This window comes from Aspergillus steynii (genome assembly GCF_002849105.1).
Source record: "Aspergillus steynii IBT 23096 chromosome Unknown P170scaffold_1, whole genome shotgun sequence".
NCBI lineage: Eukaryota > Fungi > Ascomycota > Eurotiomycetes > Eurotiales > Aspergillaceae > Aspergillus > Aspergillus steynii.
Window position 1 is genome coordinate 3,215,597 of NW_020194398.1, and position 21,015 is coordinate 3,236,611.

Sequence of the window (21,015 nt, forward strand, 5' to 3'; positions counted from 1 at the left end):
AAATCGCAAAAGACCGATGAATCCAACCGATATCGTCGGTTGAAATGATTATATGTTTGTTGAGTATTAATTTATAAGGGGGTTGCTCCTGGTCTCATTTCATCGTGATAAGCTTCAAGCGGGTAACGCATAGATCAAAAGAATCTAAACGTTCTCCTCGCGCTTGCGCTTCTTGGCGGCTCGTCGGTCACCGGACGGGGTCTCGGAAACACCGTCTTCAGACTCGCTGGTGGTGGACTTCGAGGCGGCAGCGTTGGCAGCTTCGTACAGCGCGGCGCCCAGTGAACTGGGGTCCCGCTCGTCGAACGAGGCCCGTTGAGACGCATCAAGAACACCCATCACCATCGATCCACTGCCGTGGGTTCTGGCGTGCTGAGCAAGGTTGTCGCTGCGCGAGAACTTCTTGCCACACTCGTTGCATTCGAAGGGCTTGTCTTGAGTGTGCAGAGATCGGTAATGGCGCTTGAGGTGCTCCTGGCGACGGAAGCGACGCGAGCACAGAGTGCAGACGAAGGTCTTCGAGGGGTCATCAGTCAGCGACTGCTTGCGGCCCCGACGGTTGACCGACACGGGCGCAGAAGGAGCCTCGGACGGGCTGGAAGCGCTGACTTCCGAGTTGGAGCAGGCATCATGGTGGGACGATTCGACATTGCCGGAGCGAGTGCTGGCGGAGGCGTGGGCCTTCTTGCCGGCCTCATCACCCTCCGACCTCTTGAGCGACTTGCGCGAGTTGTTTCGCTTCTTGTTCATGTCGCTGGAGGCTTCGCTGACGCTGCTGGGGTATCCGGTGAATTCGGAGCTGTCCAAGGTGGGAAGTCCGGAAAGACTGGGGGTCTGGTCATCCGACTCATCCAAGCTCTCCTCGCTCAGGAATTCGTCCTCATCAAGCGAGTAGGTGCTCATACGCTGGCGCTTCTCGCCCAGGTAGAAAGCGTTACCACTGGGGTGGAAGTCCACGAGGCGGTTCACAAACTCGTCTTCCGAGTCCAGGTCAGAGAAGCTGTCGAAGGTGGGCAGTGTACTCAAGGGGTCCTCGGTGCAAGAGGTGAAGCAAGGCGAGGGGTTCTCATGGATTGGCAGGGTCACAGCCTCGTTGGCCAAGACAACCTTGGGCTCCTCCTCATCGCAGCCAAGGGCGGGCAGCGGGGGAAGATCGCCAGGGGTAGCCGCGTTGATAGACGACTCAACGGTCAGCTGGCGCGGGTCGCAGAAGTCCGAGCTAGACTGTTCGACGGGAAGACCCGTTTGCGACTGGGCGAGCAAGTTGGAGGAGACAGGAGGCGGCGAGGGGGAAAGGGATGGGCAGGAGCTGTTGGCAGACAGGAGATCGGAGCTTTGGCTGGCGGTGAGCGAAGGGGGGTGGATGAACACTAAAAGCCACTCTAGTTAGCCCTGAATCCCCTCATCATCTTCCCGCCGCTGCTGGCCTTCCAAGTCGATACTTACCAGGCGTCATGGGAGGCGAGGCAGACCGGGTCCAGTCAACGTTCGCCAGAAGTTCGGCGTGGACTTCGCCTTCGCAGCCCTCTTTCACACCTTCGACTTTCTCGAATGCGAAGAAGCTGTCTTGAAGCGGGGTGTGCAACGTACCGTTGGTCGACGGCGGGCTGCTGATCGAGCTTCCGGCAGTAGAAAGAGGGGGAGTAGAAGGGAAGGCGTAGTAGTCACTGCTGACGAACCGCGTATCCAGAGGCATCAGAGTCGAACCCTGCTGAGCAACGAAGGCGGTCTTCATGTGAGATGGCTGGGGAGAGGCGACGGGGGTCATGTTCATTGCCCCCCGGAACGCATTTGTCGTCGCCATCTGGTGCATGTTGAGCATAGGTTGCGTGGCATAAATGGGTTGCTCTGGTAGACCGTGCTGAGGCGGTTGTTGCTGGTAGGCCTGCACCTGTCCATAGTAGGGTTGCATATCAGAGGGGTGACTGGTGAAGTGCTGCTGTTGTCTCGGTTGCGAATCAGCAGCCGGGTAGTATGCGAATGACGGTTGTCCCTGCATTGTGTATGTTGCGTCCATTATTGGCGATCACTAGAACACTCTAGACAGCGCGCAAGTCAGCTCCCTCTTCTGAAACATGATCAATCACTCGAAAGGTTCGCACTAACAGATGAGATGTTTGAGGATTGGGCGAGAGTAGAGTTGACTCTACCCTCCAAGAAGATATTAAGTATAGTATAGTAGTAGTTTGGTGCGTCCGCAGTGTTGGATGCTCGGGTTAGATCCTGAGCAACAGACAGACGACGGTGTGAAGGAATGTATATAGTGTCTCTTGTTCTTGGGATGAAGGAATGACTGAAGAAAGAAGTACGAGATATAATATCGTCTTCCAAGCTTCGCTAGGGGGTGTTTCTTGCTATATCTGGTAGATGTGGTTGAAGGAAGGACAGGAACGAGGGTTCGATGATACGAGCCAAATCATAAGATGGGATGATTCGGAACGCTTCTTCGATCTCGGCACCGGAAGACAGACAAGTCGCAAGTTGTTAATGAGAGAGAGAAAAGATTGAAGAGAGAGACGTGGGAAAAGAGGGAACTAAGAACTAAGACCGAAAGAAAACATATAAGAAGGAGAGAAAAAAGGAAAGGAAGGGAATGGTAGGAGGATGATCGAGACAAGTCTAAAAAGGGAATAATAAAAAACTAAGAAATAAAGAAGATTAAATCGAAGGGCAAGGACAGTCGCGGGGAAAAAAAGAGAGACGAGGCCGATATGGGAAATGGAAGAGGGAAGACGGCCAGAAGGATGGAGCAGTGGATAAAAGAGTGAGGTGATCTGCCTGTGCTACGGAGGTAGCGCCATGAGTAGTGAGCAGTAGGAATGGAGCCGTACTTTTTAGTCTGAGAGTCTTTTTGGGAGAGAAAATAATGTGAATGGATGGCGGGTGGTGCATGCGCCCATCAGGTACTGATTTGCCATGTTGCCAATGGTGGTGCCAGAAAGAAGATTCCCCATGATAATCAATTCGTCCTGCCCCAAACCGTATGGTGTCATGAATTGTATTCCGTACTGGTAATTACTATTCTTTTTTATTATTTGATTTTTTTTTTAATTTTTTTTTTTTTATTTTCGGATTTTGGATTTTTTGGAATTTGCCATTTTATTTTTCTGCTTTGCAAAAAAGAACCACAAAATTACCTGTTCCTAAAAATTGCTCTTCCAGAGTCTGCCATTCCCCTGGGACTTGACGTGAAGGCTTTCTACTGCGTAATATTATTTTTCTCTCTTTTTTTTTCTCTCTCCTCTCGTCTCGCCAAAGAGGTAATTTACACCTCCCACCCTGGTAAAGTTGGGTAGTATAAATTCCTAGTCCGGGACGGGACAAGAAATACAAATTGGCGCCGGTGCACATCTCAGTTCAAACCAACCTTAGCCAGTTGGAAAGTTTAGTAGGAGCGGATACCAAGAAGACGGAAGGTGGGACTCTTCATCATCAGCATCATCATCATCAATCGTCGGCAGCATGAACAGCAGAAAGGTCCCCTACGACGTAAAGTTAGCGAAGAAGACCGAAGAGGACCGCGAGGACGACAGCGAAAGATGGAGACTGGAGTCTAGTGTGGTAGGATCCGAACTAAACCACTCCAGCGACGACGACGAATCCCGAGGCAGAACAGAGCACAATGCGACCCCACCCGCCCTCGGCCGCGCAGCCCAAAATGGTGCAAGTGCGTGGGGCGCATGAGCACGAGTGGGCACATTGGCGGCCCTCCTCCCAAGCCCCATCCCATCCGGCGATACGTACGGGGGGAGACGCTGGACGCTGACTGGCCGGCTGGCCTGGTACCATTACGGTCTTTGACCACCCATGGGCTGGCTCACTGGGGCTTCGTTCTGGCGTGAAAATTGGTACCTGCGTAAAGTTACCTACCACGTTACCACGTCTGCCCTCTGGCCGGGCCAGCCACTGGCAAATGCGGAGATGGGTCCTCGGCCTCAATAGCGATGGCATAATAATGGGATGGGCGTGGGATCGGCCGGCTTGACCATTGTTCACCTCACTGACCGTCCGCCAGTTCAGGACTCGTGGTCAAATACCGCATGGCCTGGGATGGATGGGGCCTGGTGGTGCAATTGATGGTATCTATTATTCACATGTATTGGATTTTATTTAGTCTGGCGGAGGCGAGGAACGGATAAAGTACAGGCTGACGGAGTCGTCCTCCGGAGTGCGACAAGTATCAGCGTAGGGCAGGCGAATGTCTCAGGTAATTTGATTATTTCGGTTTTTTCCGTTCTGACGGAGTAAATTAGAAAATCATATTAGATTACCTGATGGCCGGTCCGGTCATCTCATTGGTAATAGGAATAATTATTGACCATCGCACATTGATTGAATGGCTGTGAATCGCCACAGTTCATCCGAGACCAGCATGTACGCAGTACGCAGTATTATGATTGTTTATCTATTACCTTTCGTTTATGAATTTGATTTGTCGGTCCCAAAATAGCTCCAACATTTTGATTGCCCAGACACCCTGCCAGTCAAACTGCGTCGCTGCTACCCCTCCATCACCAGGCGTCCAACTTTTCCGTCTTATTCGCGCGCGTGCCAATGTCTGTTCGCTCTTACGCCATCCATCCATGAACTCGACATCAAATGTATGGATGCCATGCATTGGATCGTATGGAGGAGGGTGGGATGGTTCAGATGTCGGCAGTCCCATTGCCAATGAGAGCTCGCATCGCACTTTTAGGGCCTGCCGGGCTTATCAGCTCGGTCTAACAAATCGATTTGCCAGTCAGGTTATGCGAAAGACCATGGAAGTGGGGGCCTTTCTGCGCCGTACGACGGGAGTAGGGGGCCGGACGGTTGGTTGGCGTATCTTAGGATTAATAGTACTCCGTAGCTGCAGTAGTAGGCAGACAAGAAAACCAAAGAAAAAGGTAATAGGAGGAACATCCCGACCATTATCCAATGGAATGAGGGTCCCTGATAGGTCCTGCTGGCTCAAGCCGCCGTGACATTTCAAGCCGAAGGTGTGGTATGTACTCCGTAAGACTTGGGGGGGCGTGTGGTGCACCGGCGCTGCAGTGAGGACCAATAGCCTCTGTCTCTGAATGGGAGGGATTGACCTGCCGGCTAAGCTAGTCGGCCCCGCTGAGCGTCCCGTCCGCCATTTGGGGGAAGGGAGCCTTTTCCCGGGCGTGAGAGAGAGAGAGAAAAAATGGAAATAAAAATAAAAATAAAACTTACTTCAGCAGCCATGATCCACCTTACCCTGTTTTTCGTATTTGCTTTTTTTTATTTTCTTTTTTTTTTCTTTCTTACGTTGGTAAGGGTACCGGGCCATACCTCATCGTACAGTAAGATCAGCAGGCAGGACCTTGAATTGTGAATAGACTGACGGGACAATCAGTCAATCAGAATCATTTTCCCCGAGTTGATGGACTGCCAATCCGAATTTTGGTCGGTCGACCTGAAAGGTGGTCATACTTGGTCTGTGCCACCAGTCATATCGCCCTGGACTTTCCTTACCCTTGAGAGCTTGGGAGACCTTCCCGAGAGGGAAAGGCAAAAATTAAGAACGGCGAGTGAGGGTCGCATCAACAGTGGCAATTACTGGACAGAGTCCGCCGTACTACCAACTCCGGAGGACGGCGTCGGAGCTACCTGGTAAAATTCGAGAACCGACACTGGAAGAAATCATCCATACCAACGGTGAAACGCTCTTGATTGGGCCCACTTCGCATTTGGTGGCATGGTGCTACTTACGGATACCACGACTGCATAGTACCTTAGGGCAGGGACTAGACTGCCATCCTGCCTCCATATTGACTGGGATAGCGAGACTACGCTCCATTCATATGATCCTGGTCGTTCCCCGAGACTACGCCGTAAGAAGGATTAATGACTAGATTAATGCCGAGACCTAGGTTTATGAAACGGCTTTCTCTCTGATCCGGTAGCTTATCATACGCCTTAGGCCGCTACTAAGGAAGCTATAGTTCATGAAAGTATTGAACCTTAGTACGGGTTTCCCATTAGCCAGCGCCCAGCGGACAACCCAGAGGGCAGAGATCCATTCCCGTGCATAATACACCTCTCTTTATTCCCATCCATTATTTGTCTATTTTCACATGGATTTATGGGGACAGTATTTCGGTGGTTTTCTGGGGAAAGTGCAGTAGTGAAGTTTACTAGAGACGGTATCTACCAGCTCGCCGGGACAGCCCAGTGAGCCCCGGAAGCAGCGTAAATTAGACTTTATGAGATGGCGATTCGCCTTAAAATTTGGGATTCCGAGCCACCGAAACCCATAGTTAGTGCTATGGACCTTCCGCCTTTGGAACAAACAAAGAACACCGGATCGCTGGTGGTCGCTCACATTTGCGATTCGACCTGTTCAACGGCGGATGGATCGATCAGTTTTTCGTTGCAGTTGCTTTCCCACTTCTCGGCCTACTGCAGGTACCAATGCGGAGAAACTGTGTATGTGCCGACTCGTCGGAACAACATCCTGTCGCCCTTGCTTGGATCGGACTCTTTCGGGCGGTCGGTTACACAAGACGCGCATAACATTGCCACAGGTGTCAGGATTGGATTTTCTGGGAAATTCGACTTCAGGCTCTTCCCTCCTCTGTCGCCCACTTTCTCTCGAGAGGCAAATGTTCAAGTTCTGTTCTGCCTACCTGGGAATCCACCCGTCCACATCCAGAACTCTTTCGGGGTGGATTTGTCTCGCCCACATGTCGTTTTGATTTGATGTTTCCAATTTCGAAGGTTTGATTGGCACCCATCTGCAAGCCTTCAAGTTTTACATTCCAATAGTTTGACATGCGACTCAGTCGAGATCGCTGCAACATGCAACTGCCAGCCATTGTTTGCTCGGCTGACTCATTATTGCGTACATCCGCCCGGCTTTTTGTGCGCCGACATGTGAGCCCATATGCACCAGGCAAATCAACGTAAGCCAGATGATCAGCATAATCCGAAACAATCAGCAGCACATCGTGATGAACTGCAGCGGATATCGATAACGCTGACAGGCAACGCCACTCCCAGTCAGGTCAAGCAAGGGACTGCCACCAGAGCTGTCAGATCACAGGCCACCGACAAGCCCTGGTAATGCAACTCCGACGCAGCAAACTGCCCAGACGCCGCGCAATTCCTCCCACAAAGTATGTGCCCAATGCCCACAGCAAGAACAAACACCCTGTATCACGCAAACCGCAGCTGGGCAGGGTCTTTTTCCACTTTCCAGTTTCCCTGGACTCATGACTCGTCCGGCCAACTTTTTATTTTCCTAAAATCCACTTTTGCCCTCCATGCCCTATACTACGTACTCTCGTATACAATCCAGACCCAGCCATGGAGATTGCACTCTATCAAGGTCCTACTCGGAGATAGACCTTTGCCTGCATTTGGCGGCAGGTATTAATTTGATCATTTATAAAGTTCGGGGACTGGGGCCATTCACAGTGCCTGATTGGCCACGCTAAAGATAGAAGCGTCGCTACTCGCTACAGCGTATTAAGCCAACCCCACCTTACCCTTTGTGAACGAAGCTTCCGGGTGCTTTCCCCCCTCCCTCTTGGAGCTGGCAATTAAACTAGACCAATCTAAACCCAAAGCGACGCGCTGCCCGTGATAAGGGAAAATGGTATCGATGGGCGGATGGATGCGCCTTCAACGCCGCAGCAGTAAAAAAGTAAGACATTACGGAGACACAATCAACCATCGCCCTCCCTCCGAAGACCCTGGTCCAGTACCTTTCCCCTCCGTCGGGGGGTGATCGTAACGAGTAAACGGACAACCATCCATTTCGGCTGCTTCCCTGCCCTCTACTACTTTAGCCCCAAAAAGGGTCCATGCGAACAGTGGATTGGGCCTACATGATACTACACACCACAAAGGTTAGATCGCCAGTCGATTAATATATGCATGGAAACCGGTGACCTTCGAGAAGAGACCACGAAGGACCTTTTCTGCCCCGTCTTACAGTCTTACCATTTTCTTACCACCCACTTGTACGCAGTAGGTACCTCCGTGGGAAACAGCCCTGCTAAACAGTGCTAAGGGCCCTTTAGTTCTTACATCTTCCCTGTTATAACTCCACACGGCTTGCTCCATAGCAAAGGCCGAAAGGATATTACTCCGTAAGGGGGGGCGGATGGGATTGCACCGCCGCAAGCCCGTAACGCCGTCGCGTCGCTTGTTCTCGAGGATTCGTAGACACCGGTCTTGGCGCCTCGAGGAACTGGCAGGCTTTGCAGCAAACACCCCTGTCATTTGCTTCAAAGGAATGCGCCACGGCGAAAAGCCGTTGTAGCACAGACAGAAACTAGACCGAACGCCAGGATTGGTGGTTTTGAAACTGGTGATCGAGTTAGGGTTTGGCTGGCAAATAACCGGGACTTGATTATGGTGATTACGATCAAACACGACGAAGGATGGAGAGACAATCAATGCATTGATGGCCAGCTATGGAAAACGGTCGACTAACGGTCTAGCAGTAGAGTAGCAATCGACGACATAGAGGCCAGAAAATCCAACGTCATCCAAAACAGCGTTCAATAATCGGTTCGACATGACAGGTACGGCCTTCCCGACCGAGTGTTCTGGACGTGTCGGTCTCATCCGAAGTGGTCGGTCGCCATTATCGCCCCCCGTTATTTGTGCCCCTGCAAGTCCATGCATGCTCCGTATGCGTACTCGTAGCGCAGGTAATTTCATTTTCTACAGACGAAAATTTCTCACCTGCAGAACTGCACTCAAAGGGACATCTTCCCGAAGGTTTCGACTTTCGAGTCCAACAGAACAAGCCCAAAACCCACTTCTCAATTCCATAACTCCACCGTTGGAAAAAGGGCTGGAACCCGTCCTCCGTCAAGCACATCACGATGAGAAAAGACTAAAGAAAATAGTTTCAACCGTTGTCTTGCATCATACTCCGTCGTCGTAGTGCGACTCGGTCTGGCGCCGAGATGCGGCAACCCTAAGGGATGGGAACACACAGCGTCAGTGTTGCGAATTGCGACCTGCGACTTTTTTTTTTACACCGGCGATGGCGAATAATGATGGACAGGCGGCCGGAGGTCCATGCCAACGGGAGAGTCGCCTCTTGAGACGTTGACAGCTGTGGATTACGATGGAGATGGCGCGCATCCGTAGCCGGACGGGCGGCAAGGAGCTAAGTTGTTAGGCTAGATGGCTGTGCCCGTGGGATCCAGTCGGAATGGCAGTCGGACTGTCTGATAGCCAGAAAACTTGGAAGCAAGCGACCGTGCGGAAGTTAGCAAAGGGGGGAGGAAACAAAATAGATTTTTCAAGGCCCCGGGAGCGCCGCTTCCCCGACAAATCAGCTGTCATGATTGTCGCTCTGGAACCTCGATTCTACTCCGTATAGAGTGGGATCTTCTGCGAGGACCCGTTCGCGAGGAAGAGAGATTCTGTCCAGGCGGGAAAGGTTTCATCGCGGATTGAGGCCGCGGGCATCCGGACTGGGCCGGATTCGAACAGATTGCAAGGTGGGAATGGTCAAACATCGAGTACGCGGAGGAGTAGAGGGAATAATATAGAGGTGTTCCGCGGATGCCGGGCTTAACGGTTATCAGATAGTTACGATTCAATTTGCTGGGGGTGAAGATTACACGTTAGACCCTCCCACAAAAAGCAAATATCGACTAAAGAGATAATTAATGAAAAAAAAAATCAAACCAGAAATACGGAGCACTCCCTAAGGCAGGCTCGTTTAGCAGACCAAACCATACGAGGCATTTGGCGAAGTCGATAGTTGGAGCAATGGCGGATCCAAATTAATTACTCAAAGCAAACCGCATCAAGCACATCATGCAACGGCTTTTGCAAGTGGGCTCTTTGCTAAGTCGTTGACGGAATGTCTGCAAAGGGAAGGTCTTTGGACGAGCATGAGGGAATCATGATCGACCGATAGTGTGCCGGGCGACGCTGATGATCGCGTTAGGTAAGAATGAACATCTGTATATCAGTAATGATTATCATCTCTCCGGACCGCGTACTGCGTATGCGTCCGTAAGGCCAGTTCTCCGTTGTCTTTTGTTTTGTTTTTCCCATACTGGTCTGGGAAGGTGGCTAATAGTGCCCCGTCTAGTGGGAATTCGGGCTCCTGGTCCACCCGTCCACTATTCTTTCGGAGGAAATGAGGGTTAATTAACTTAATTTACTTTCTTTTTACGAGGTTTCGTTCAAACTACCCGACCTAGACTGACTCGCTAAGCTCCGATTCAGGATTCCGCCATCCCGACTCGCTATCAGGTGAGTCTGGAGATTGGAGCATCGTCCGATCGTCTATCGCCTGCCAAGGCGCATAGATTAATGGTGGGGGAATTAGACCGTGGTCAGAGATTCCTTTCTCTTACCTACCAGGTACTCCGTACAGTACCTTCGAATACACACCTACACCTGTAAGTCTCACGGTCCGACCGTCGGGGTGGATGGGAAGCTCGAAATCTGAAACAGACGACGCGTACGTCAATTCCCCAATCAGGAGACGTGGCGCCTGGAAGTGGAGGGCCTGAAACCAGTCAGAGACGCCGTGGATAAATAGCCCGGCTCTAGTCCCCTGGCGAGCTGCACCCCGTAATCGGCCAAGATCCAACTACTTTGGCTTCCTTCTTCGAAACTTCCATCCTCGCTACGGGGCCAACTATTCGACTCTGAGACTGCCGGGGTAGTTTGGTCGTATTGAAATCACCCTCACCTTCGGGAAGGGATCGTGAGAGGCCCACTAATTGTCATCCCTCGCGGATCGAACTCGCCATTGTCATTCGTACGTCGGAATATCCGGTGGCCTTCCGAGGCTTCCTATTTGAAAATATGTTCCGAGGCGCCAACGCTATTGTCGGCCATGTCAATCAATCTCATCGTCCTTCTGATCCTCGGGCGGATTTGAAATACCTTCAGTAATCCACCTTCCGCAATGACGACGGTCCATAAATCGTGGCGAACGCCTATGTCATCCGGCAATCCGCCGTTGGTTCTTTGTCGATTCTCAAGTAATGAACCCTGATACTGCGGATGTGCCATCTGCCAAGAGTATCTACCGTCGTGTCCTCAGTCGTCCTGCTCCTAGACCGGAAGCTGGATAGCACCGAGGACCGACATTGTGCCACAGCAACTTTCTTTTGCGGGGACTAACCAACACACCGTGCCCACCATCCTAGATGCATGCTACGCCTGCATGCTGCACTGCACCCGGAGTTCCTACGGTACGTTGTACTCCATCCTACGTGGACTAGTCTACGGAGTATGCTCATGGGCCTGGATAAAAGCCCGCTCCTGCGGTTTGCCAACGCGAACGAGGCATTATTCCTGGCCATGCCCTCAGACCAATTCTAGAGAAGCGGCTACCTTCGCGATTGCGGTGGATATGGATGAGCGATCAAATCATCCAATAGCAGCGCCCTGCGTTCTGGATAGTGCCGGGGAGGATTCCGGCACTTTCAATCCAGCCAAGAGTATCTCATCCAACCCTCTCGTTTAGGGATAGACAAAGAAACGAAAAGGGAAAAAAGAAAACGAAAAAGAATTTGCCACGATAGGCGAAATTGAGTTCTGTTCCTGGATTCTTGCAGAGCTAGCAGGGGTCGATCACAGAACATCGGACCTAGGTACAAAAGGCCTTTTTTACACGTGCGCCCATACGGGATAGAGACGAGCTGCTGGCCGTCCATTGGGGTTGCATCGTTGACGTGACCGGCTAATCTAGGCTATGCGTCTTGGTTTTCCGGGCGCTTTGCCCCGTTATGCAGGTCGGATGGGGACGAACAACCGCCTTAGCACCAACCATTCCGGGCTCCAGGTGGATATCCCACTGGCTGGTTGCCTTAGCGTCCCATGTTCCTGCGCCTGGAGATGCGACTGGCTGACGGGCATCATTGGTTCACAACCCCGAGTCTATTCCTCCTGCGGCAGGTGGTCGATTTTCCCGGTCCGCTGTTCAACTTTGGCCGGGGAATTGTGAGAACGTGGGATCTTCTTGCCCAAGGTCCTCGTCGCGTCCACCAAGAATGGGGGTGGTCGTTCAGCTACCGATGGATGCTTTGAATCAGTGGCTTGAAGAAGTGGTTCACCATTACGTCTATTATTGCTTTTCCGTTTCGCACGGGTATACCATAAACGGCCGAGAAAGAGTTTCGGATGCTCACCGAGTTCCATGGACACGAGAAGCACAAAAATAGCGCGAACCCTTCTCATGGGACAAGCTTAAGCTGCGGCTTGGTACGGGTGTTTGTTTGGTTTTTGATGCTATTTCCAGCTGCGACCAAACTTCAGCAGTGGTGCAAGCTGCGAGGAACATACGCCGTGGACAGGCCCGGTGGTTCTCTTCCCTCCAGCCCTGATTTACGGAGTAGCCCGAGGGCTTATCAATTGCCACATGAAAATCGCCACCGATCATCTCAGCAACGATGAACTGAAGAATGGAGAAAAAGCAAAAAAGCACACTGTGTAGTGTGTACAGCCCTCGGAACACTCGATTGAATGTTACATGCGTTCGCGAGGGCGGCCCCCAAACGTCATCATTTGACTTGAAGGATAGCGAACTCAATCCATGGATGGCAGGTCTGTTTTGGTTTTTTTCAAATGTCTTCATTATTTTCACTTCACGGCCTTTTCTCCAAATTTCAAAGACCGGTACAGTTTGTGAGCCGCCCAACTAGTTCAAATGATAACGCGCTTTTTTTTCTCCCCTCCGCAGATATCGAAAAATCAAATCTTTTTGGACTCGGACCAGAAAGGAATAGTGCGAACCAAGCCAGCAACTCGCTAGAGTCGAACTCTATCTCGATAGTTATCGTTGGTCCAACTCCACACAAACCGCAGTTGCATCGCCAGTGGTACGGAGCACGCAGGACAGGACCGGCCCCAAAATGCTTTTTCTGCAGACGTCTCACGGTGAGACCAACCTGCACGTTCTGCTCCAATGGACGCGGCGCAGTGCCGTGGGTCTAATGTGACCGTATGCAGGCTGCATGGAGTCATGGGGGTTCCAACCGGGAGACCGTGAAGGATCTTATCCTGTTGGTTTAACTAATCACGGGGCTGTAATACAGCGTATGATCGACGTCGGGGCCCATGGCTGGCCGGGGAGGGCGCGCTTGGAAAAGTTGGGGCTGGGGCTGCCTTTCGCACAGTGCAAAGCGGTGTGGGTTTACGGAAACTGGGACTTGGACATCACGAAAATGATGTGAGGCCCGGTCGAGTGGAGGAGACAGACGCACTGGGAGTGGGAGGAGACGCCGGGACGGCAGATAGATGCGCGCGATCTCGAGAGAAACCGGGTCAATGACGAGGATCGCGATGGTCTGATTCCTTCATTCCTTGGGTCCGGGTGGGATTTCGCTTCCTACCTGAGACAATATGAAGCACTTGCCAAGTTGACCCGATGGATATTCTTCCGAGCGCAGGGAACGCACGATGGTCCATGACTCTTTGTTCCGGTTTTCAGCTGTCTTTTTTTTTTTCGTTTGATTTTTTTTTTTATCAACCGAGAGCCTTGGGGCCAAAGGCTGTACCCTCAACCCTGGGCAGTGTTCGGCCCCAGCGTTGACGGTATCCTCCGTGAACCGAGCCAGCCGAGCCTCAGCCTTCCTCGTCTCGAGATAATCTAGCAGGATTTACAGGTACGAGCCGTATGAACCGTGGATCGGAGGTCTGCAATTCAGCCAACTCGCACCGCATGAGGTCACGGGCAGGCATTACCTATCCCGATGTGCAAGCGAAATCCGAGCCATGGGACCTGGACAGGCTGACAATGGCATTCATTAAAATGAGCAGCACACACCATGAGATATGCATAATCGAGTGCTAAGAATGAGCATCCACTACGAAGTTCTAATTCTTGGTTATCGGGCGACTGCGACTGCAAGGCGCAGTGCTACGTCCGACATGCAGACAAGGCAAATCCGTCTAGCTAAAATATGAAACCTGCCATCACGTCTGACAGGAATTTAGAATCATGCAGAAACGGAGATCAAGCAGAATCCAATCGCCCCCAACTCTGATCATCAAGGCTGACAAGAGGCTGGTTGTAAGGCTAACCACTACGCTGTAAGCTCGGACAGACCGACACAGCACACCACCTTGAATGCGCAAAAATCAGAACCCTCGAGAAGCAACCCCATGAGAAAAGATAAGAAAATCCAAAAAGAAAGAAAGATAAGAAAAGAAAAGAAAGAAAACGGCCTCAGTGGATGGTAAGTGAGATCACATATCCCAGTGGGAAATCAGTCTCTTCCTATCATATGTAAAACATCCAATAAACTCATCATAAGCCATAATGAAAGAGAAGAAAAGAAAAAGTTCCCAAAACTCTTCCACAAGAAAATTTCTCGCCAGAGCATCTGCTCACGTAATCACCCCCATCCCTGCACCAATCAAATCCACCCAACAGAGAGACTAAAACACCCGAGCCCGGAAAAACCGCCCCCGAGGGATCCGCCACACACATAAATAGCCGCCGGACAGGCGCTCGTTTGGAACTTTTTTTTCTCTTTCTTTCCTTCGTGCGGCGACGCAACTATATTCACCCGTGTTGCCTGGACATCATATTTCTCCCGTGATGTATCCCCAGGTGTCAGTTGCGTCACAGACGAACGGAATTGCACACCGGTTCTTACTTTATTGGTCTGCCTGTGTTTTCCTACTGGGTTAGGCCATTTGGTTTGGGATCGGACATACCTTTTTCCACTCTTGCTCTGTTGGTTGGTTTTTGGCTGGCCAGCTGGTGAGGGGTGGAGTTTTATGTACGGAAGTACATCGGCGCCTTTGTATCTCTCTTGATGTGGATTGGTGCAGGGTTTACTTAGTTATGGCTGTTATGGCTATTAGTAGAGTTAGTAGATTTGAATATAAATTCAACTTTTTTGAAGAAATTTCTATTTGTTGAGTGGTAGTCGGTCATAGTGTTCTATGTGTCTGCTGTTTACTTGTTTCTTGTTTCTCCTTGGTAGTAAGAGTTATCTGTCTCTGTCTGCTGGGAGTATCTGACTCAAATCGCATGCATGAATAGGTATCTACCTGTCGAGTCTATCATAAACGCAACAAACCAAATCAAATTTACTCGCCAGGCTCATCGCCAATCTTCTCCAGCTTGCCCATCTCTCTCTTCTCGCCAGTCTCGCCGAAGATGCGCACGCGATCCACCCGCAACTTCTCGCTGTCCCCGTCGCCATCCACAAAGAACAGCACCAGCGACGTGACGCTCTGGAACTTGACGAACCGCAGATCGACCTTGGCCGTGCCCGTCTTCGCATCGTAGTCACCGGGCTGGATCGTCACCGTCTGCACGGCGGGGATATCCTCCGCCTCGTCGAAGCCCAGCACATGCGACCGGTTCGTATACAGGTGCAGCGTCTTCGGACGCATGGGGCGCTCATCCTCGTCGCGGTCCTCGTACCCATCCTCGCCCTCACCCGGCACCAACGACGTGATCTGCAACGAGTGCACCTTGACCGTGCTCTGGAACGGCACGAACAGCATCAGCTGCTCGTCCGTGTCGCTCTCGACCCAGTCCGCGGCGGCCGTCTTGCCCTTGGCACCCAGCGCCGACGGCTTCGAGGGATCGAACAGCGTGCGCGCGACCCCGTACTCGCTGTCGCGGTTCAGCAGCTCCAGGCCCTTGGGGTCGTACTGGTCCGAGATGTCCGGGTAGCCTTTGGGCACGGCGGCGCCGACCCAGCCGACGCCGGAGGTCGTTTCGCCGGACGAGGCGGGCTCGCCGGGCGTCTCGTCGCTCTTGGTCGCTTCGGAGGCGAGCTTGCGGACGGCTTCGGAGAGTTTCTGCGGGTCGGCGCCGCGGACGGTGTTGACGGGGCGGCCGCGTTGGAAGACGATGAAGGTGGGCATTCTGGATGGTGTTTGTTAGTTGGGTTTGGTCGGGGTCTTTTTCTGACTGACGGGCGGGAGGGAGGGCTTGTAGAGAGGGTCTGTAGGGTTTGGAGGCACGTACGCCGTAATGCTATACGCCTTGGCTATGTCCTGCTGGTGGTCAACGTTGATCTTGGTGAATGTGATCCGGTTTGGGCGCGAGAGCTGCGCGGCCAGCTTTTCGTAGGCGGGGGCGATGGCTTTGCATGGTCCGCACCAATCTGCGTAGACTATACGAGTGGGAAGAAAAATCGTCAGTGAGATTCTTGCTTCTGAAGATAGGATCTGGCCTCTGGGGGCTGGTATGCAGGGTAAGGGATGATGAATGAGGTGGATGAGGGGAAGCGGGGAGACATGATGGTTTATGCCCAGAGCAACTCACAGTCGGCCACGACAAAGACAGAAGATGTCAGGAGGGAGCTGAATTGCTCCTTGGAGGTGATTTGAACGAGTGTTGACATCGTGGCGGTGGAAATGGGAAGGGAGGGAGGGGGATGTCGAGGAGAAGAAGTTGGTTGGCGTTGGGCTGTTCGGTCAAGCTGAAGATGTCAATATATGTCATCAGCAGCCCCTCCGCTGCCAGCGCGGGCTCGCCGTTGCGGCGTCTACAACAACCATGTGGGCTTGCTGACAGAAAATATGCCGTTGGAGTCTGGTTTCTTCTGGGTATTTGCTCAGATTTATTCTCATGTTGATTTGCTTCTAGTATTCTGGCCAAGACGTCGGTTCCTACGTCATGCTATGGGTTTCAGTAGCGAAAATATACCTTTGCGCTGGCGATTCACCAGGCAAGCAAGCAGTCTTCGTCTGAAATAGCCTGCTCTACACTCATCTATAAACCCAATCTTGTCCTAGTTTATATACATGCAGTGACACCCATGTCGTCACTTGTCCAGACATTCCTGGCAAGGAATTCCTTGCACCGACCAGTCCAGTTTCCGGGCGTGCGACGGTAGCTCGACTGCGACGTCCCTTGAGGAACAGTCTGCGGTCGTCTTTCCAAGATAGACCTGGCAGTATGATCAATCGTCAGAGAGATGAACCACCAACGTACCAGCTCACACCCAGTATAACCCCGTCCCTTTGGTCGGGCGAGGGAGAGAGAGAGAGAGAGCGAGCGACGGTAAAAAATCCCGCCATCAAGCCCGCTGCGCAGCAGCCAGCATAAGACGAAGACCCAAGAAAAAGATCCCTACCAATCGAACCATTCAAGTCTTCTGCTCCTCTCCCTCATCCTCATCCACCGCAAACAGAATCTTCATCCAAAGACTGCACCCCCGACACCCGATCACGATCTCGCCATGTTCAGCCTCCCTCTCCAGCTCGTCCTCCGTGACCAGAAACCCCTTGTCGTCACCACACCGACACCCCCGATACCAGACCGCCTGCTCTGCGTCCTCATCGCATCCTAGATCCTCTAGATCCACCACCTCCAAACCCGTATGGAACACCGTGCCTGTCTTCTCCCGCTCCGCCACCTTCGACCGATCGAGTCGGAGGCCGCGATCGTATTCCGCGCGCAGCTGCGGGTCTGAAAGGGTCTTGTAGGCGGTTGTGATCTGGTCGATGGTGTAGGATGTGTGGGCGCCGTCGCTGGACGGGTTGCTCGCGCTTCGAGGTAGGGATTGCGATTCGGTTTGTAGGCTGGGGTCGGAGGACGCTTTGTCGGGGTGGTGTTTTAGGAGGGCCTTGTGGTAGGCGATTTTGAGCTGCTGTTTCGATAGCGAGGGAGAGGACCCTGAGAATGGGAGGGAGAGGATCTCATAGTGATCGTGTGTCATGGTTTCTTTTCTTTTCTTTCTTTTTTTTTCTGGGTTTCCCGGTGGGATACTCTTTTTTTTTTTTTTTTGTCCCTCGACGGTCGCGGCGGGAAGGGGTTCTGTTTCTCGCGTTCAGGGTATGCGAGTGAGAATTTGCTTGGATTGAAGAATTGGGTGAGGGTTTGCGACTGCTGGGAGATGGGATTCGTGCCTGATGATCCCTTGGTGGGGTTTGATGTGGTGAGAAAGCGAAGAGCGCGGAATTGAAGACGCGGAGATTCGCATTCTCGGCCACCGCCGCCACTGACTGCTGCCTCGCTTTGCGAACCACGAGCGCTGAAAACACCATGGCTCAGTAAATTGCGCTGTTGATTAAATATTGAGCTACTGGTATTTAGTTTCGGTGATTTACGAGGCTACACCGGTGATGGTGACCTGAAAGTCGGCGCCCTGATTTTCAGGCAGTTGACGATGAACGAGTCATTGGAGCATGGTAGGTTTTCATTGTAAAGCATAGCATCTTTAACATGTCCCCATATATTGGCCCACCGAGTCTTCGCGACTTTTAGCATCTATGGCAGCTAAACATAACAGGACCATCCGTGTATGGCAAGGAATCTAAACGACACCATCACCGGATATCAAAACAAAACAGAAATGAAACAAACGCAGGGCTTCACGGCTAGAAAAGATCAAATCGGATAGGAAGCGAAATGCAGCATCGGACTCGTCAAGCCTCTACTCGGAGGTCTTGAAAACATAGCGGTCCTCGGCCTTGCTGGCGAACGGGACACCCAGCTCCAGGAGCTTGACGAAAACGTCGGAGAACTCCTTGAAGAAGACATCGCTGTCCTTGGCGTAGCGGTCGACGTGCTTCTTGAACTCCTTGTCCTTGACCATGACGATGTCCGTCGGCATCATCATCAGAGTCTGGGTGCTCTTGTCGGTGAACTGGGTCGGTCCGTTCCACTTCTTCTGCTGCCACTTCTCGTCGACCAGGAGACGGAAGAACTCGTTGGTGAAGACGGTAGGGCTGAAGTCCCAGGGCCCGTCGAATCCAGAGCGGTCGGCGTGAGCACGGCCCAGAGCGTGGGCGCCCACAAGGGCCACGATCTCCTGGTCGTTGAAGCCCATGCGGTAGAAGATGTCGCGGACATGCTTGTGGTCCTTGGTGGCGTCGGGCAGACGTCCGTCGGGAGTGCAGCCGGCGACGTCCTTATCCTGACGGCCGGGTCTCCAGGGGATAGCAGGGCCACCCAACTCCTGGATGGCGCAGGCGCCGCCCAGCGTCCAGAGGTCGGAGTAGCTGATCCAAGGGAACTGGGCCTTGATGGGCTCCAGGAAGTCCCGGGCGAGCTTGAGACCGGCATTGGCGCCGTGGTCGGACTCGGGAGCGAATCTCATGGTGGCGCCATTGCTTCCTCCAGTGCCGGTTTCCTTGTCATAAGTACCGCTTGCGTGCCAGGCCAGGCGAACAAGGACCTATTGTTGCAATGACAATCGATTAGCACTCTGATCGCTCAACGACGCGAGGGGGCCAGCGGAGAGAATCAATTGAGGAATCAATTGAGGAAAGAGACTCACCGGTCCATAGCTGCCATCGTCATAGTCGGTCTCATCTCCGAGACGACGAGCGATCTCGTCGTACACCTTCTGGTAGTCCTTCTGCGCAGGGACGAAGTTCTTGGAGCTGACGGAGTCGCCGCCGTTCAGGTAGAAGTAGGCACCGGCACCACCAGCGACGGCGAGACCAGCCCAGAGAAGGCCATTGGAGGACTTGCCCTGGCCAGCCTCAGAGGCATAACCGCGACGGGACGAGGCACGGAAACCCTGGGCGGGAAGAGCGAAACGCGAGCTGCGGACAGCCGGTCTGAAGGAGGCGGCCGGAGTGGAGCGGAGGAAGGCCCGGGAGGCAGATCGAGCAGCCGAGGCCATGATGATCTAGAATGGTACAATGGGACTGGGGAATGGGAGAAGAGAAAGAGGGTGTATTTGGGGGTGGAATGTGTACAGATCGTTGGAGAAGGAAGAGATGAAATTCAACAGAAGAGTCAATCACTGTTGAGAGAGAGGGAATGAGAGAAAAACAGAGGGAAGAGGAGAAGATGACCGATCGAAAGAAGGAGAGCGAGCCAGGCAGGGGGATACCGATAACTCCTAATAATAATCACCCATGGCTAAAGGCTTCGGCTTCCAGAGTCCCTCCTGCGCATTTCGCCGAAGCCAGGCACCAATCACAGCAGGCAGATTGACGAGCTCTGGACCCGAATCTTTTTACTCAGCACCAACTAAGAGAACTAGGAGCGTCTCTCCGCATTTTCCTGCACGTCTTATTACGTTCCTGCTGGAGTCGCGATGAGGAGAAGCTGCTGACGGGTTGCGCGGGTGGGATTGCATTATCCATCCTTTTCTTTCAGACTATCGTTCTGTTGTTGACTCTGTCCTCACTACAGGAGCTCCCAGCATAGACAGTCCCCTGTCCTCATCAACCGAAGTCCTATCTTCCTTCGACATCAAGAGGGGCAGGTACTAGAGCAACAGCTCAACCTCGGGTGGATTCCCGGCGTCATCGGATTACAAACCGCTCGTCTCTGTTTGGCAGACGAAGTCCGACAGGCTCCACCGGCTGGATGCATTACTCATCGATTGTCTGTCTCGATTCTTCAATAATCTGGTTAGAAATCGATCGGATTCCCCGTCCTGGCTATCGTGAAGTCGAGACTCGACGATGACTGATCGAGATTCATGATCCATCATCCATAATGCATGGTCGCACTCCGGGATACAGAAAGGGATGCTGCGTTGCCAGTCCGACTGGAGCGACATTCTTCTTATCATGCCTCCTTGAGACCCGTCTACATGTCCAATCCGGATGGCTACGAGAATCCTCTCCGACACGGTTCCATCCATTCACCAATACCAAGAATCTATGGGTATGTCCGTCGTAAAAAAGTCCTGCCGTTCGATCAAGACGAACACCAGGGTGGAGTAGACGCAGCTCTGCTAAAAACTGTTTGGTTTTGATCTCCCACTGAACGAACTAAGAAAAAGTATGCTACTTCGCCATTGAGGAGGCTAGAAGCGTACTGTGTGGTTTTGTTCTTGGAATTATGTGCCTGCGAAGCATAATGCAGGAGTGCTGTACCTGTACACGATACATAGGACGAGGTACAGGCAAGATCGACAAGGTCGCATGCGACGCTAGATCCAGGAGACGTCGACATCAAGACGACTCCGGAGGGTGTCTGTCGCTGGGTTGCGATGGGAGAAGAAGGGAAAGTTTTGACGCGAGAAAAGAAGAAATGTTTTTGCACTAGCGTGTGTCACGTGCGCTCTACGGCTCGCTTGGGTGACGCTAGGCCAGATGGGGTCGCATGTAAGGCTTCCTTTCTATTATCATTGTTAT

General features: G+C 52.4%; 6 protein-coding genes across 6 annotated transcripts; 1 reads left to right on the plus strand and 5 right to left on the minus strand.

The window, feature by feature from the left end:
• Positions 1-93: 93 nt before the first annotated feature.
• On the minus strand, positions 94-2,376 carry sebA (putative C2H2 transcription factor (Seb1)). The gene is made up of 3 exons (XM_024842923.1): positions 2,107-2,376; positions 1,447-2,029; positions 94-1,370 (listed from the first exon to the last, which is right to left on the minus strand). Exons 2-3 carry the CDS (start codon positions 2,015-2,017, stop codon positions 145-147), a joined length of 1,797 nt encoding a protein of 598 aa, XP_024709977.1. The 5' UTR covers positions 2,018-2,029; positions 2,107-2,376; the 3' UTR covers positions 94-144.
• A 3,561-nt stretch (positions 2,377-5,937) lies between these two features.
• P170DRAFT_23683 (uncharacterized protein) lies at positions 5,938-6,915 on the plus strand. The gene has a single exon (XM_024842925.1). The coding sequence runs from the start codon at positions 6,215-6,217 to the stop codon at positions 6,704-6,706; it is 492 nt and encodes a 163-aa protein (XP_024709978.1). The 5' UTR covers positions 5,938-6,214; the 3' UTR covers positions 6,707-6,915.
• Positions 6,916-12,034: 5,119 nt separating this feature from the next.
• Positions 12,035-12,764, minus strand: P170DRAFT_23726 (uncharacterized protein). Its single transcript, XM_024842933.1, has one exon. The coding sequence runs from the start codon at positions 12,572-12,574 to the stop codon at positions 12,125-12,127; it is 450 nt and encodes a 149-aa protein (XP_024709979.1). The 5' UTR covers positions 12,575-12,764; the 3' UTR covers positions 12,035-12,124.
• Positions 12,765-14,934: 2,170 nt separating this feature from the next.
• P170DRAFT_432310 (thioredoxin-like protein 1) lies at positions 14,935-16,361 on the minus strand. The gene is made up of 3 exons (XM_024848234.1): positions 16,232-16,361; positions 15,932-16,079; positions 14,935-15,829 (listed from the first exon to the last, which is right to left on the minus strand). The coding sequence occupies exons 1-3, from the start codon at positions 16,308-16,310 to the stop codon at positions 15,040-15,042; spliced, it is 1,017 nt and encodes a 338-aa protein (XP_024709980.1). The 5' UTR covers positions 16,311-16,361; the 3' UTR covers positions 14,935-15,039.
• A 696-nt stretch (positions 16,362-17,057) lies between these two features.
• Positions 17,058-17,630, minus strand: P170DRAFT_346970 (diphthamide biosynthesis protein 4; the record flags this gene model as incomplete). Its single annotated transcript, XM_024843599.1, has 1 exon — positions 17,058-17,630. One exon carries the CDS (start codon positions 17,628-17,630, stop codon positions 17,058-17,060), a length of 573 nt encoding a protein of 190 aa, XP_024709981.1.
• A 464-nt stretch (positions 17,631-18,094) lies between these two features.
• Positions 18,095-19,745, minus strand: P170DRAFT_505408 (peroxidase). The gene is made up of 2 exons (XM_024854282.1): positions 19,194-19,745; positions 18,095-19,091 (listed from the first exon to the last, which is right to left on the minus strand). The coding sequence occupies exons 1-2, from the start codon at positions 19,542-19,544 to the stop codon at positions 18,348-18,350; spliced, it is 1,095 nt and encodes a 364-aa protein (XP_024709982.1). The 5' UTR covers positions 19,545-19,745; the 3' UTR covers positions 18,095-18,347.
• Positions 19,746-21,015: the final 1,270 nt, after the last annotated feature.